Source organism: Thamnophis sirtalis, unplaced genomic scaffold, assembly GCF_051295495.1.
Source record: "Thamnophis sirtalis isolate CommonGarterSnake01/CBP01778 unplaced genomic scaffold, rThaSir2_p1.2 scaffold_8, whole genome shotgun sequence".
Taxonomy (NCBI): domain Eukaryota; kingdom Metazoa; phylum Chordata; class Lepidosauria; order Squamata; family Natricidae; genus Thamnophis; species Thamnophis sirtalis.
The window spans coordinates 56,280,509-56,297,896 of record NW_028261388.1 but is presented as its reverse complement, the minus strand read 5'-3'; the positions used below and the strand labels follow the sequence as shown (position 1 = coordinate 56,297,896).

Sequence of the window (17,388 nt, the reverse complement as noted above, 5' to 3'; positions counted from 1 at the left end):
TCATAGGCTATCTGAGGTGCTTCTGCGATCTCTCATAGTCGGGCATCCCATTCTGAGTTTGTGGTGGGTTCTGGCATGGGGACCAGCCTGTCTGGCCCATTTTCCCCCCTGTCAGCTTCTGCTTTGCTATCGCTTCAGCTGCCATGAAACGGGGAGGGAGGGCATGGTATTTGGGAGGGGTTACTCATTGTGCTGGAGGAAGGTTCTGGAGTTCACCGACTGATCGGACTACGCATGTGTGGGTGTTTCCCGCCAGGACTAACGGCACTGACATTCCATCTTCGTGATGCCTTTTGAAGTTATCTCACACCTGACACTTGGAAGACTTATGATTGGACTGGGACTATGATGCCAAGGGGTGGGGAATGGGCTATTCTATATATCAATTGCTTTCGCGCCTAATTAATCAGACTTCGCTACGCTTTGCCTTTTAACCGTTCTTAATTAGTAAAAGTACACTTGATTTTCCACACATGGAGTCTTGTGGTCTTTCTTTCCTAATTAATTAATGGAGAGGAGCTGACAGTTAGCGAAGTCTCATTAACACCCTACCAGGAGGTTACAGCCTTCCGTGGGGGGTGAAAGCTCAAAAAGACGAAACAGAGAAAATGTCTTCGCATGCCAGCAATGGAGAAATGGAAAAAGAAACCACTGATATCTTATTTCCTGAAGAGTTGGCTCGGCTGGAAATAATGAGCCCTGCAAGTCCCCCCCCCCCCGTTGGTCCTTGTTGGTGGAACAAAGAGAAGAGAGTGCGACCTGGGATGCGGCCGTGACCAGAAGAAAGCACCAGGAAAGGCCGTTTGAAGCGGGGGCGGAACGAAGACCCCAGGAAGGAGGTCAACCTGATTTCTTGGAACAGAGGTACTCTGGGCAAAGATTCGGGGAGGGAGAAGAGGTCGAGAGGGGGTGGGTGCATGAAAACCCACGGGCAACTTCACCCCACCCAGCCAGGGGTGCTGCCAGACCAGGGGCCCCAACCCCCAGAAGACGCAGAATGGCTAAAGTCCCCCCCCCCCTTAACTGTAAAATATGATGGAAATCCTAAGAAGCTGGGGTCTTTCATCATGGAAGTTTTTAACTACATGGAAATCTATGGGCCCGATTTTGAATCAGACACCTTGAAAGTACGCATGGTTTTGCTGGCTCTGGACGACGAGGCCTCTGACTGGGGAACAGGCTTACACCAGGCTAATTCCCCCCTCCTGAGGAATTTTAATGCGTTTATGGAAGCGTTCAAGAGACAATTTGATGACCCCCTGACTGAGAAACGGGGCAAACTGAAATTTATGACCCTCACGCAGGGGGACAGGCCGGTAACCCAGTACATTCAAGAGTTTCAACACTTGAGTAATTACATGAGGGGATGGAGTGAAGAAGCCCTTTTGGACAATTTTGCTTTGGGTTTGGATGAAGATCAACAATGTGTTAATCGCCACCTTCCCAAACGCTTAATAGTTTGGTTTGAAAACGCAGCTGATATTGAACTGGATTTAATGAGACTCCGATGTGCAAAGGAGGAGAGGGAGAAGCAAAGGGAGAGAGCTGCGAAATCTTCCCCCCCAAGCCGCAAAACCCCTTTCGGAGTGAGAGGCGAAGGGAGGGAAGGCCCCTCTGGAAAACCCAAACCGTTTACCTGTTTTCGTTGTGGGAAGAAAGGCCATCGCGCGCCAGAATGCCGCGCCAAACTACCCACGACCGCCCCAACCCCTTCCAAACGGGAGGGGAAATCCAGCAAGACCCCAGACAAGAAGAGAAAGGAAGCCGCATTCGCTGTTGATTCCGCGCCCCCCCCCCCGCAATTCAGCCAGGCCTTGGAGGGAGAAGCTGACGTCTCCACCAGCTCCTCTGATGACTCCGATGACGACGCCTCGCCTCGCTGGGTGAGTTCAAACAAAGGCCCTATGCTTATCCCAATAGAGTTGAGAGTTCCGCCCGATGGGGGGTCAGAAAGCCTTCCCGCCCTCCTTGACTCAGGCTGTTCCCGCTCAATGATCAATCCTGCTATGGTGGAGAAGCTGGGCCTAAAATTAGCACTTTAAAAACCCCTATTGTCTTTTGCCAGATAGATGGGTCCATCGCAGGGGGGGGGACCCGCCCATTTCTTTACTGAGCCCCTAGAGATGAAGATGGGATCCCACACGGAACTAATCTCTTTTATTGTGGCTCCTGGGATGGACAGGCCACTCATTTTGGGCCTCCCTTGGCTTCGAAAATGGAACCCTCGCATAAATTGGAGGGAGGGTTGGTTACGCATTCGCACGAAAGCACCTTCCTTCAGAGCCGGTTAGCTGCAGTCCTGTTTTGGCCGCCAGAGGGCAGGAGAGGATTGAAGGAGAGGAAAAAATTCCGAAAGTGTATTGGGACCTGACAGGAGTTTTTAGTGAGAAATCTTCCGACAAACTTCCGCCCCACAGGCCTACTGATTGCTCAATCGACATTTTACCCGGGGTGAAGCTACCAAAACCCCAAATATATTCCATGTCACCTAGGGAAATGGAAGAGATGAGGAAGTTCATCGATAAAAATTTGGAGCGGGGATTCATTGAGCCTGCCCGCCCTAAAGTCGCTGCTCCTGTGCTGTTCTGTGAAAAGAAAGATGCCTCTCTGAGATTATGTGTTAATTTTTAAAACCTTAACGCCATATCGGCCCAAAATTTATACCCGCTACCGTTGATGAAGGACATGTTAGCCCAATTGGGGAAGGGCCGCATTTTCACTAAACTGGACCTCAGGGAAGCATACTATAGGGTCCGTATAAAGGAAGGAGATGAATGGAAAACTGCTTTCAACTGCCCTCTTGGTTGCTTCCAGTTCCGGGTCATGCCTTTTGGCCTGCAGGGGGCGCCTGCAGTTTTCATGCAATTAATTAATGAGATCTTGCATGACCACCTTTACAAAGGAGTTATCGTATATTTGGAGGATATCCTTATCTATTCTCACACTTATGACGACCACGTCGCTCTGGTGCGCACGGTTTTGAAAAAACTCAGGGCCGCAGAACTTTATGCCAAATTGTCCAAGTGTGAGTTTCACCAGGCTAAGATTGACTACCTCGGTTATCGCATCTCTCCCGCCGGCATTGAGATGGACCCTGGGAAAGTGAAAGCGGTCACTGAATGGGATGCGCCCCGAACGCGCAGACAGTTGCAAAAAATTTTAGGCTTTGCTAACTTCTACCGTCAGTTCATCCCTTCTTTTGCCAAGATTGCGCTTCCTATCACAAATTTGCTAAAGTCCAAAGGTGGACATAAACCTAAGCCTAGCAAACCACTGGACTGGACCATGGAATGCCAAGCTGCTTTCGAAAAACTAAAACGCCTTTTTGCTGCAGAGCCGGTCCTGAAGCATCCCAACATGGACAAGCCTTTTGTCGTTCAGGCTGATGCCAGTGATGTCGCCGTTGGGGCCATCTTGCTACAGGCCAACGACCAAGGTAACTTACAACCATGCGCTTACACCTCACGCAAGCTCACGGACACTGAGAGACGTTGGGCCATTTGGGAGAAGGAGGCGTTTGCGGTGCGATGGGCCCTATCCACATGGCGCCATTTCCTGGAAGGCGCTAAGCACCCTTTTGAGGTGTGGACTGACCACAAGAATCTGGAGGCGTTGAGGACCCCGCGCCGTCTTTCCCCTAAACAGATGTGGTGGGCCCAACATTTCAACCGTTTCAATTTCACACTCAAGTACATCCCTGGAGGGAAAAATTTCATGGCGGATGCTTTGTCCAGGCTCCCTCAATACAACTGCTCTAAACTGAGCATTGTTCAACCTGTTGTTCCCACTTCCAGCCTGGCGGCTCCGGTGGTCACTCGCCAGCAAGCACGCGCGAAAGTGGAGGTGCCTCGAGATTTTCTCTCTGACCTCAAACGCGCCCTTCCCCAGGACAACTGGTTCCAGAAGCATCAGGATGAGTGCACAATGAGGGATGATCTACCGTGGATCGGAGCCAAGCTTTATGTCCCCGCCTCTCTTCATCTCGTCGTCCTCCAACGAGCTCACGATTCCAAATTGGCGGGTCACTTTGGTTTCGTTAAAACTTTACATCTGGTGAAGAGGCAATTCTGGTGCCCCTCTTTGAAAAAGGACATTGAAATGTATGTTGCAAGTTGTCCGGTTTGTGCGGCCGCTAAAAAGCCTCCTGGAAAACCGCAAGGGCTGCTCCAGTCTGTGGCACGGCCTGTTGCCCCTTGGAAGGAAATTTCGATGGACTTCATTGTCGAGCTTCCTGAGAGCCAGGGACACACCGTCATTTGGGTCGTTACGGACTTATTTTCCAAACAAGTTCATTTTATACCTTGCCACAAGATTCCTTCTGCTAAGGCTCTCGCTAAACTCTTCATTTCCCACATTTACCGGTTGCATGGAGTGCCTGATCGTATTATTTCTGATAGGGGTGTCCAATTCACCTCAACCTTCTGGAAGGAATTTCTTAAGCGCATTGGCTGCGCCCAGGGCCTTAGCTCCGCCCACCATCCTCAGACTAATGGGGCCTGTGAAAGGACTAATTCTGTTCTAGAACAGTATTTACGTTGTTTCATCAATTATCAGCAGGATGATTGGGTAGACTTGTTGCCGCACGCTGAGGTGGCTTACAACAATTCTGTTCATACCAGCACTGGTTTTACCCCTTTCCGGGTTGTTTTTGGTCAGGATTTTGTACCTATTCCTGAGTTGCCACGTGACCAACCGCAAGTTTCTTCCGTCGCTGACTGGAGTGAGCGTCTCAGCCGTGTTTGGCCTTTGGCTCTTGCTACGTTGGATGCTGCTCATCGCGCTCATAAGAAACAGGCTGATAAGAAGCGTACGCAGCCTTATCAGTACAAGGAGGGTGACCTGGTCTACTTGTCCACAAAGTTCCTTCAGACCACACAAAAATCCAAAAAATTGGGACCTAAGTATGTTGGTCCTTTCCCCATCCTCAAGATCATCAATCCTGTCTCCGTTCGTTTGCAGCTGCCTAAGCATCTCAACCGTGTTCATCCCGTGTTCCACGTTAACCTCATTAAACCTGTTCGTGTTTCAACTTTACGTCCGCCTGATACTCCTCCACCTGCTCCTTTGTTGATTGATGGTGAACAGCACTTTGAGGTCCGTGAAATACTGGACTCCCGCAGGCGGCGTAATCGCGTCCAGTACTTAGTGGCTTGGAAACATTTTCCCCCCTCCCATACGGAATGGGTTGACAAGTCCCATGTTCGTGCTCCCCGGCTGCTTTGGAAGTTTTATGCTGCTTATCCTGACAAGCCTTAATTTTCTCTCCCCCCCCCCCCATTTCTCTTTTGTGTTTTGTTGTTCGTCTGTTTGTTTGTGCTTTTTGTTTTCCAGGCCTGATCGCCTTTTTCCGGGGGACGGCCGGATGTCAGCTTCTGCTTTGCTATCGCTTCAGCTGCCATGAAACGGGGAGGGAGGGCATGGTATTTGGGAGGGGTTACTCATTGTGCTGGAGGAAGGTTCTGGAGTTCACCGACTGATCGGACTACGCATGTGTGAGTGTTTCCCGCCAGGACTAACGGCACTGACATTCCATCTTTGTGATGCCTTTTGAAGTTATCTCACACCTGACACTTGGAAGACTTATGATTGGACTGGGACTATGATGCCAAGGGGTGGGGAATGGGCTATTCTATATATCAATTGCTTTCGCGCCTAATTAATCAGACTTCGCTACACTTTGCCTTTTAACCGTTCTTAATTAGTAAAAGTACACTTGATTTTCCACACATGGAGTCTTGTGGTCTTTCTTTCCTAATTAATTAATGGAGAGGAGCTGACACCCCCGGCCATAAGGGTGCTATGATTCTATGGCTAGGATTAGTGCAGAGATATTCTGAATGTAAACACAGACGGAGTTTAATGGGCGGCCACTAGAGTGTGTGTAAAGATGAAGTGAGGGAAGCTAAGGCTCACAATAAAGGCCTGCCACAAAGGTAAAATAATAATAATAACAAGAACCACAACAACAATAATAATAATAAAATAAAATAAAATACAAAAGGGGGCATCTTCCCGCCTGATAAAAACCAAGAAAGATTAAGGAAACAATTGGTCCCTTGCTGGGAGAAAGTGGCCCGAAGGTGACAAGCAGCAGGGGTAAAGCCGAATTATTTAACTCATGCTTGGCATCTGTCTTTACCCGAGGGATAAACAATCCAACCTATCAAGAACAGCACCCCAAATTCAGATTAGGAACCCAAGATGAGATAGGGAAGAAATGGTAGCCTGTCTATCTTAGGCAAAGTCCAATTCCCAGGACCGGGTGGGTTACACCCCAGGGATCTGAAGGAGCTGGCGGACGAGATCTCCAAACAACTGAAACTATATCTATCAGAGATCCTGGAGTACCGGAGAACCACTATAGAATTGCTGATGTGATTCCCCCCCTTTCAGAAAGGGAGAAAAACTGGCTCGAGAGCCCAAAGCCAACATGGGTTTGTCAAAAACAGATCATACCAGACTAGCCATATTGCCTTCTTAGATACGGTGACAACCCTAGTGGACCATAGGAATGCCATTGATATAGTTAACTTGGACTTCATCAAGTCCTGATAAGGTAGACCATAACCTACTACTAGATAAAGTAGAAGAATGTGGGTTAGACATAGTCACACCAGGTGGCTTGGTAACTGGTTGACCAACCACACACACCTGTACTCCTCAATGGAACTGCCTCTTCATGGAGGGAAGAGTGCAGTGAGTCCCCCAAGGCTCTGTGTTGAGCCCAGTACTCTTCAACATCTTCATCAGTGATTTGAATGAGGGTGTTAGGTGTGTAAGCTAACAGTTGGGTTAGCAAAATATATGCCATGATAGTAGTACTGTTTCTTTAAGAACTGCTGTTATCTCAAGCGGTCATAAGAAGGAGCCAGAATGACTGTTAGTTCTCTGTTTGTTAAATGCTGATCGGTTGGGGGGGGGGGTCATCAGGTTAGCAGATGACCCCAAGCTGGCAGGAATAGCCAACACTTCAGAATACAGGCTAAAGATACAGAAGGATCTTGATACCCTTGAACATTGGGCACTACCTAGGAAAATGGGATTCAATGAAGTAAGGTTCTACCTTTAGGCAACGAAGGTGAAGTGCACAGGTACAGAATACCTTGCTCCACAGTAGTAACTGTGAAGGGGATCTTGGAATCCTAGTGGACCACCCTTTAATATGAGCCAGCAGTGTGCAATAGCTGCCAGAAAACCCAACACAGTTTTTGGCTGCATAAACAGAGGAATAGAATCAAGCTCCCGTGAAGTGTTCATCCCACTTTATAAGGCCTTGGAAAGGCCACAATTGGAATTCTGCATTCAGTTTGGTCACCATGATGTAGAAAGGATGTGGAGGCTCTAGGGAGAGTGCAGAGAAGAGCAACAGAGGGGATCAGGGGACTGGAGGCTAAAGCCTATGAAGAACGGTTGCAGGAATTGGGTAGGTCTAGTTTACTGAAAGGAAGGACTAGGGGAGACGTGATAGCAGTGTTCCAATATCTCAGGGGTTGCCACAGGGAAGAGGCAGCCTAATTATCCTCCAAGGCACCTGAGTGCAGAACTAGAAGCAATGGGTGGAAACTAATCAAGGAGAGAAGCAACTTAGAACTGAGGAGAAATTTCCTGACAGTTAGAACAATTAATCAGTGGAACAACCTGCCTCCAGATGTTGTGAATGCCCCAACAGTGGAAGTTTTTAAGCAGCTGTTGGATGGCAATAGCAATAGCAGTTAGATTTATATACTGCTTCATACGGCTTTCAGCCCTCTCTAAGTGGTTTACAGAGTCAGCATAATCAACTATAGTAATGATAGCCATTTGTCTGAAATGGTGTAGGAATTTCTGCTTAGGCAGGGGGTTGGGCTAGAAGACCTGCAAGGTCCCTTCCCCCTCTGCTATTGTATTGCATAGTATTGTATTGCATTGCATTTGCTCTTTGCCTAGTCACCCCCACCCTTGGAAAGCCTTGGGGGAGGGGGGTAATCTCTAACCTGATTGGAGGTTCTTCTGTCTCTCCCTGGGGGCTGCAGCCTCTAGCAGGCAGGCTGAATACTCTTCCCCCCTCTGTGTTTTCCAGGCTGCCGGCTTGGACCACGTGGGGCCCCTCCCCCGCTTCTTTCCAAATGGCCCTGCACGGCAAATGCCATAGCCCCGCCCTCAGAACTTAGCCACAAAAAAACAGCTTTTGCTAAGGGGCCGGCCTCCTTCTCAGGGACTTCTCGCCCCTCCCCCTCCTTCCCCTACTCAAAGGAGAATGCTCTTAAGGGGGAAGCAAGAATTAGCCATAAAAAAACGCAGCTCTTGCTGGACAGCCTCTTTCTGATGGCATTCTCGCCCCCAAGTCTCTTTCTCCTACTTAAAGGAGAGTGTCCTTAAGGGGGAAGCCTTCTCCTGTTACTATGCAGTTAGAAAGGGACAGAACGGGCTTTTAGGCAGGATTTCTGAAACACCGAAGCCAAAGGGGATCCTCCCCTGGGGGTTGGGGAGTTCTCAGGTTGGGGGGGAGGGTTCTTCATGCAGTCTTGTGGCAGTTGCCTCTGTGATTCATCTAGGAGGTAGGCTTGGGGGGGGGGATTGATCCACCGCCAGCCTCTAACCTCCTTAAGAAGCCTCCTTTTGGCCCTTTGCTGCGTCCCCCGCCCTTGGCTAATGCCTCTGCGATAGTTTCTCACCTTTCAAGGGCTCCACAAGCCTCCGGTTGTTGCTGGAGGGCTGAGAGTTGAGGCTTCTGCCTGCCTCCTCTGAGCTGCTGGGGGCCGCCATCTTGGACCACGTGGTTTCAAGATGGCCCCCGGCTCCAAATTCAAACAGCTCCTCTTTGCTGGAGCACATGGAAATAGCTTTTGCCTTTGCAGGCTTGCCATGCGGCTGCAGCTCGCCTCCCCCTGCCTCCCGCAGCTCTTTCTGATCCTTTCTGGCTCTCACCTTGTCCACTGGTGATAGCTGCCAGCACAGGTTTTCCAGGGTATTTTAACAACCCTCGTGGCTCAACCCCTGAGGGGAGCAGAGGAGCGCTTCTGCTCCTGATTAGCCTCTGCATCAAGGGCTGCCTCTAGGAAGCATATATGCCCTCTCCTCCTGCCTGCCCGGCAAGGGACCTCCCTGAGTGACTCCGTCTCACTCAGTGGCCAGGGCAGTGTGCCGCCCCAGGGGGCTTGTGGCAATCCAGTCCTTGCAGGAGGAGGCTGTGTGCAATGAAGGGAGGCAGGATTTGCCGGGTCCAAGTTTATTTTCCTTAATCCTTTGTAAATTACTGGAGGTCCAGAGTGGTGCATCCTTTCCTGAGGATGAGTCAGAATAATGGGTAGTCCTGCTGGCCAGGGGGCGTTGCCCAAAGAGCTTATCTGACTCATCCAATCATGAGAGGACAAAGTCAACCCATTCTGGATACTCCTCCCCCCTCACTATGGAGAAAGGTATGCGTAAACAATAAGAAACAATGAAAATTAAATGTAATAACTATGAGTAATAATACGTTTATTGTATTGAAATGTATAATACCCAGGTATCATGCCATTCACACATTGATATGTATAAATAATATAAAATAAAAAACTTGATGGGAAAAAAAAGAAAGTTACAGTCTCTGAAAAATAGACAGTCATGTTGCTGAAAAGAGTTAGGACAAAAGACAGATATGAAACCATTTCTTTATCTCTCTTCAATATCCATTTTATGCTATCTAAAATGGATATGGGAGAGATTTTGTAAAGAAGTACTGTATTTTTCAGAGTATAAGACACATCTTTTTCCCAAAAAAGAGGGTGAAAATCTGGGTGCATCTTATATTCCAAAGGTAGACCCACCCACCTGCTGGCCCCTAGCCGCAAGTGGCCTGGGAAGTGTGGAAGTCGGGACAGTGGTAAAGTGGGTGCTGCGCAGTAAGGCAAGGCAGCTAGCAGCTCTGCCTGCCCCTTCTCCAGATGACCCAGGTGGAGGGCAGTTGGCTTCTGTTCCTGGCCCAGGAGGAAAGAGGTGAATCTGCAGAGAAGGAGGGTGCACGGCTCTGTGATGTGCAAAGGGGAACTGAGGAGGAAAACATTTTCAGATGGCAGTGCCGGCTGCATGCCCTGTTTTTGGATTCAGGGAGGGGATTGAAGCGCTGCTGCCCAAAAATGCTTTCTTCCCCTTTCCCCCTAAAAACTTTTTTTTTTAATTTGCCTCTTCAAAATCTTGGTGCATCTTAAACTCTGGTGCGTCTTATACTCCGAAAACTATGGTAATGTAAAATATCAAAACAAAACTAATATCAATCAGCCCTGGGAGTTGGCACTGTGTCGGTCTCAATGGCCTGCTCCTCAAATATGGTTTCCGCAGAAAACCCCTGCTGCTGAGGTGGTGCCTCTGCTGCTCTGTTCCCAAGCCTGGCGGCTGCTTAACCCTTAAAAAGGAGGGATTTATATAACAAAGGCTGGAACAACCCGGTGAAGGTCAGCTTAGGAGTTGATTCTGAAATTCAACTTTCATATCCAAAACAAAAGAACATTTTTAAGGTCAGCATTTATGATTCACATATTAAAGAACTGAAAAGCTCAATAATGGAACATCAATGCTTACAGATTTTTAAAATGTTAAATCTGCTTCATTTAATTTAAAATTTAAAATGGATTCATCAAAATATCTTAGTTTGAGTTTACTGGATACTCCAAAAAATGTATTCAAAAGGTCGAGCATCATTATTTTCTCTACTAGAGATATATGAAATTTGGATTGGTTCAAATGATTTGGTCCTATGGATCACTAACATCTAATGTAATTTATTTAAAGTAAATAAAGACATATATAGGAATGTATTTTAGTGTTAATGATGTTATTGCTATATTTACAGTTTGGAATTACACTATTTGTGAGCAGTTATGATTGTTACTTAGAGAATTGTTTTCAGAAATTTGAAAAGTAGCAATATTCCTGATATTTAACCCTGAATTCAAGAAAATATGACAATCTTTTTTTTTTTAAAGCTTATTTGTCCTGTGGCATAAATTATAAATTATTACCTTCTGCTAAAGTAGATTTAGAAATCTGTTTACATTTGATTAATATATAACATAAATTAATGTTTCCCCCTTTTCTGATTTTAACTAGTGTAACAATAATATTTGTTTGTACCACTGATAAAAATTAATATATATTATTATTATTGTGTTTGCAATGTATTTATATTTTATACACGAACTAAAACCTATTTTGGCTTTAGCCAGCTTGATGACTTTAGACCAGTCATTATCTCTCAGTCTCACCAACTTCAGAGGGTTGTTGTGGGGAAAATAGGAGGAAGGAGTATTAGATATGTTTGCTGCTTTGTTATTTATAAAAAATAATTATACAAATAATAAAAGTGGGATAAAAACAAACAAACAAACACACAGAACTGTAAAAACGGAATTTAGTTGCAAAAGGTGCTATCACATTCCTACATTTTTGCCATCGTTGTCTAACATAGTTACTCTCTTATAATATGCACAATAATTTCAATAAACTGTGTAATGGGTGTGGACAAGCTTCAGCGATTTCCAGCATGGTTTTCTGAAGTTTGCTTGCTCTTGGCTCCCAGAAACGGGGAATGGGCCTAGGCATTTGGGTTGGCCTGGGCTCTTGCACTCATGAATTATGGCACTGCTGAGCAGAGTTGTTTATACTTCTTCAAGACCAACTGTCCTGAGACTCCGGGTGCGATAAATATCTGCAGAGGAGCTTTCCCATAACATACTGTATGTTGTTTGGACTCTCAGTGCGGGACCTTGGGGAGGGGATTGGGGGTGATTTTTAGGGTGTAACTTTTGCAAGCTTCAGATCTTCCCTTACTTTTGCTGCTAACAATTCAAACTTAGTAAAAGTACCTCTTCTCTAAACCAATGGAGCTGGAGGTTTTCTTTCTTAGGTTTTGAATGGAGGCAGGTCTGACATTAGCCAATATCTGAACCAAAGCGCATTAAAGTTACACATTGAAAGTCACCCCAAATCCCACCCCTCAGGGTCCAGCACTGAGAGTGCTATAAAGATTTGCAAAACCTAGGAAACACAATTGCTTTTTAGTGCGTGCAGTCCTGAAAAAACTCAGAGCTGCTGAACTGTATGCTAAATTGTCCAAGTGAGAATTTCATCAGGACAAGATTGATTACTTGGTCTATTGCATATCACATGAGGGGATAGAAATGGACCCTGAAAAGGTACAGATGGTTTTGGAATGGGCGCCCCCGCCCCCCCGGCACTAGAAAGCAATTGCAGAGTTTCCTGGGCTTTGAAATTTTTTGTAGGCAATTCATCCCTTCCTTTGCTAAGATTGCATTGCCCATCACCAACCTCTTGAAAACTAAAGGAGAAAACAAACCTAAGGCCAGCCAACCCCTTGAGTGGACATTGGAATGCCACGCTGCCTTTGAAAAGCTCAAGCAGCTCTTTGCAATCGAACTCAACACTGATGCCTGTTTGTGATCTATGCTGATGCTAGTGATGTGGCTATGGGAGCCATGCTGTTGAAAGCAAATGCCAAGGGGGTCTTACAACTCTGTGCTTACACCTCCAGAAAATTAACTGAGACTGAAAAAACATGGGTAATTTGAGAGAAGGAAGCCTTTGCTGTGCAATAGGCACTATTAACTTGGAGGCATTTCCTAAAAGGGGCAAAGCAGCCTTTTGAGGTGTGGGCTGATCACAAAAACCTGGAGGCCTTGAAAACCTCACGGAAATTGTCACCTAAGCAACTTTGTTGGGCGCAATACTTTAACCAGTTTAAGTTTAATGTACTACATTCCTGGGGGAAAGAACTTTATGGCTGATGCTTTGTCCAGATTGCCTCAATACAATAGTGTTAGGCCTGAAGTAATCCGACCAGTCATCCCTTCTAAGCAGCTGGCGGCTCCTGTGATTACCATGGCTCAGAAAAAAATTGGAGCCTGAGCTTTCCAGTGAAATGTGCAAAGAAATGAAAAGCGATGAATGGTTTTTATCCCACATGAAGAATGCACTATGCAAAATGTTCTAACATGGATTGGCACCAAACTATATGTGCCCACCAGGTTGAAGGGGACTGTTCTACAGCGTGCCCATAATTTGAAAACCGCCAGCCATTTTGCACCTGATCATGCGAAATTTGGGTAGCCTTCATTGAAAAAGGACATTGAAACTTAAATCGCCAGCTATCTTGTCTGTGCTGTGGCTAAAAGGCCCCCAGGGAAGCCCGCTGGACTCCTACAGTGTGTTGCCAATCCTAAGGCCCCATGGAAGGAAATATCAATGGATTTTATAGTTGAATTGCCTGAGAGTAAAGGGAATCATTACTTGAGTTACAGATTTATTTTCCAAGCAAATGCATTTTGTCCCATGCACTAAGATACCTTCAGCTAAAGGACTCACTAAACTGTTTATTCAACAAGTGTATAGACTACAAGACGTTCCTGATCATATTATCCCAGATAGGGGGATACAATTCACTTCCCAATTTTGGTGGCAGTTCCTAAGAATGTTAAGCTCCATCCTGGGGCTAAGTTCCACCGACCACCCTCAAACTATCAGAGCTTGTGAATGGACCAACTCAGTTCTGGAACAATATGTTAAGGTGCTATGTAAATTACCAGCAGGACAATTGGGCCAAACTGCTACCCTTTGCAGAGGTCGCTTATAACTCAGAACATAGTAGTACTGGCATCACCCTGTTCAAAGTTGCTTCTGATCAGGATTTCATCCCTATACCATAATTGCTTCAGGAAAAGCCTCTGCTTCTTAGTGGAGTGTATTGAACAGCCGAAACACATCTGGCCTCTCACACATAAGGCACTGGGTGGGGCACACCAAGCTCATAAGAAACAGGCTGATAAAAAGAGGGCTAAAAAGAAAGAGTTCCAAGTGGGTGATAAAGTGTATCTGTCCACTAAGTACTTATAACTACCTCAAAATAAAAGAAATTGGGACCTATGGGGGCCCTTTCCCAATTTTAAGAATTATCAACCTGGTTATTGTACAGTTGGACCTGGCAAAAAATCTTAGACGGATCCACCCAGTGTTTAATGTTAGCCTGCTCAAGCTTGAGAAAGTGTCTCCTCTTCACCCTGTCCAGCCTCGCCCCTCTTGTAGAAGAGGAACAGCACTTTCAAGTTAAAGAAATCCTTGATTCTGGAAAATGGAAAGGGAAAGAGCAATATTTAGTAGCTTGGAAGCATTTCCCTCCTTCACAGTCTGAATGGGTGGATGCTCGAAATGTTCAGGCTCCCAAGATCCTTCAGATGTTTCCTAGGAAATATCCTGATAAACCGTGGCAAAATAATATTTCTTAATTATCTTAAATTATTTTGTATTGTCCATTTTAGTTTTGTGCCATGCTTTCTCTTCTTTTATAGGGCTAATGCCTCTATTGCTGAAGGGCTGAATGTCAGCCAGATCTCCAGCATGGTTTTCTGAAGCTTTCTTGCTCTTGGCTGCCATAGAAATAGGGAGGGGGGTCTGGGCATTTGGGTTGGGGAAGCGAGCTGATGTGAAGTAGTCCCATGAGAGCTGGAAGGGAGTTTTGCACTCATGAATTGTGATGCTGCTGAGCCGAGTTGTTTATACTTCTTCAAGGCCAACCATCCTGAGATTCCAGATGTGAGAAATACCTGCAGAGGAGCTTTTCCATAACATCACACTGGATGTTGATTGGACTCTCAGTGCTGGACCCTGGGGGGAAAGACTGGGATGACTTTCATCAATGTGCAACTTTCACACACTTTGCCTTGCTTTCGCTGCTATCAACTCAGCTTTAGTAAAAGTACCACTTCTCTAAACCAATGGAGTTGGGGCTTTTCTTTCTTAGGTTTTGAATGGAGGCAGGCCTGACATTTAACTATCTTAACTGCTAGTAAGAAAACTCAGAAGGAGCATTTAACTAAATTCCTGGGTACCACAATTCCTTTCCCCTTTGAGATTAAATAGCCTCAAGACCTTGCTTGAGCTTTTTGGTTTATAGTCTATCCAGGCAAAGAAATAGAAGATTACATTCAGATGGTCCAATTCTTTCAGATGGTCTAGGTGTCAAATTGGTGGCCCACGGGCCACATGCATCACATGCAGGCCATGCACACCCAACTCCGCAAAGGGGAAAAACCTCACAAACTGTCACTTGATGGCAAGGTGACGCTGCAAGTTTGATACCCGTGATCTAGGCTTTTTCAAACTGACTTTTGGTTGATGGCTTTAAAATAATATTGTATTTTCTTTCACTAGTAGAAAGTAGAAGATATTTACCCTTTCTTCAGGTTCGGTCCTATCTGCCCAGTTGAGAGAGAGGGAAGAAATAGATTGTGGCAGTAATTACCTGTGAAAACAATTCCTCCTGCATGCATCTCAGGCAGAGCTGGGTGGGTGGATAGGACTAAGATTTGGGGAGGGGGAGGCTTTCTCTTACTCTCTGACAGGCATTTGTGGGATAAAAGGCATATTCAGGCCAAATATAAAAACAAGAAGCCAGGAAAGAGAGCACTGCAAAATCCTGATAAGTAATCAAAGATAGATAATCAAAGAAAATCCATGCACTTTATCTTTCTCAGTTGTGGGATACTGAAGTGACAGTCTCTCCCTTGAAGACCTTAAAGAGTTAAGGATTGCTGAAATAATATGTATGAAGTACTTTTAAAATGTAAAGACTTTTCTTCAGTATACTTATGTCTGTGAAACATAGTCTTTTCTAAGTTTTAAGGCTTAACATTCAATTAACAATAAAATTCAATTTCACTATTACCTTTTACTGTTTATATTGGAAATATGAAATGTACTCTTTTATTAAACAGAATGAAGCTAAAACTGTAATTATATTGAAAAAATGCAGACTAATCTCTGATACAAACATGTTTATGCACATAATCAAATGCAAGCAATCAGTGTTTGCCAGGTAGGGTTGTTACTAAGAAGTCAATAAATATAAGTTTAGAAATATTGTAAAGTAGTGCAGTGATCAAAACATGTTTCCCCCACCCATTTGCTAATTAGCATTAGGCAAGCTGTTATTGTTCATCACACATATCACAAACTAATTTAACATTATAAAACATCAGGACTAAAATTCCAAGACTGCATGAATGAAAACCTGCTAGAAATGTATTTATACTTCATTCCTACAACAGCTCAGATTATTTCTGCTTTGCTCATTTCAAAGAAATATACATGATGGGACAATATATATCTTGACTTAAAACTTTCTCATCATGTTATATTTATTTCTAAATTGAGGATTATTTAGCCTGCTTCAAAATAGATCTACATTGCTTATGTTCTTCTGTTTAAAAGTGCCACCAGTACAAAAGAGATGGCATAAAAACACTCTACCTTGAAACAGAAAAGTGAAAAAAGAGTCTTAAGATTTCCATCATTTTAAATTATAACACAGCCTTCAAATGACAGTAGGCCAATTAGGATAACCTCAGTCATTTCTTAGGACCTCACTCTACTACTTTCATATGTGAATAAACAACTGTGTTAATAGCTAGCACATAGAAAAAGGCTTGATATTTCCCATAGTTGTAAACATCATACAACTGAGAGATCTGGGGCCAGTGAATTCTCTGCTTTCCATCCCAGTTTCCCAAACCCAGATTTCCACTGTTCCTTGAGCAACTCCCTTTCTATCTAATCCACTTTTCCTAGGTTTGTTTTGAGAGGAAAAGTGAAACTGGGATATTCAGTGCATGTCTATAGGTGTGGGATTCTTATGAACCACAGGAGATTACATATCCATCCTTCTAGCGGTTTGTCCCTTCTATGAAAGAGACACGTGTGGAATCGTTTGACATCCAAGTACAATAAGCGCTAACAGATCTCTCTCCAAAAACTGCCTCCCGTGCAGAATATTGGAACAAGCACCGAAGAGAAAGAGCCTCAGCAAGGGTTGCCCCACTGGACCGAGTCTCGGCGGTATAAGTTGAAGTAAACTTCGGCTCTCCGGTCAACCGCACAAGGCTGACCCGACACTCGCAGGGCACCCGCAGCCAAACCTCCAGGCAGCCGCACCCGACATAGGAGCGGCTTCCCCCGCGCAAAAAAAAATACAAATCCGACTATCCCGACGCCAAAGCTTCCCACCCCTCGCCGATGACCCTGGGCGGGCGATGATGCACGGAACGACCCTGCCGCAGACTCGCCCCCGGCCGCACGCCTCGCCGTCGGCTCACTCACAGGTAACGATGGGCTTGTTCTCCATCGTGTAGATAATCGGCGGCGTCTCCACCGTTGCCTTGTCTTCTCCCGGCGCCCCTTGAGTGGCCGCTATGACTGCTACCGCCACCGGCGCGAGTTCCATGGGCGGGCAGGGCGTTCAGCCCCGGATCCTTCTGCTCCGAGCCATAAAGACGCCCCGCCGCGCCTCCCCCGCGCCCGCCCCGCTGCCGCCCCCGGCGAAGAGACCCTCCTGAACCCCTCCCCTCCAACCCCAGCGCGCTG

The 17,388-nt window shown here is 45.9% G+C and overlaps 1 protein-coding gene across 2 annotated transcripts in view; it reads right to left on the bottom strand.

Moving 5' to 3' along the window:
• The window catches only part of TRAPPC10 (trafficking protein particle complex subunit 10), a 96,907-nt gene extending 79,573 nt beyond the window's left edge, over positions 1–17,334 (bottom strand). The window contains exon 1 of one of the 2 annotated variants that reach the window (XM_087721729.1): positions 17,125–17,334. In XM_087721729.1, the coding sequence (XP_087577855.1) occupies positions 17,125–17,248 (124 nt within the window). In that variant the 5' untranslated portion in view covers positions 17,249–17,334. The remainder of the gene's footprint in view (positions 1–17,124) is intronic. The other variant, XM_087721728.1, reaches the window with a different exon arrangement.
• Between the last annotated feature and the right edge of the window lie 54 nt (positions 17,335–17,388).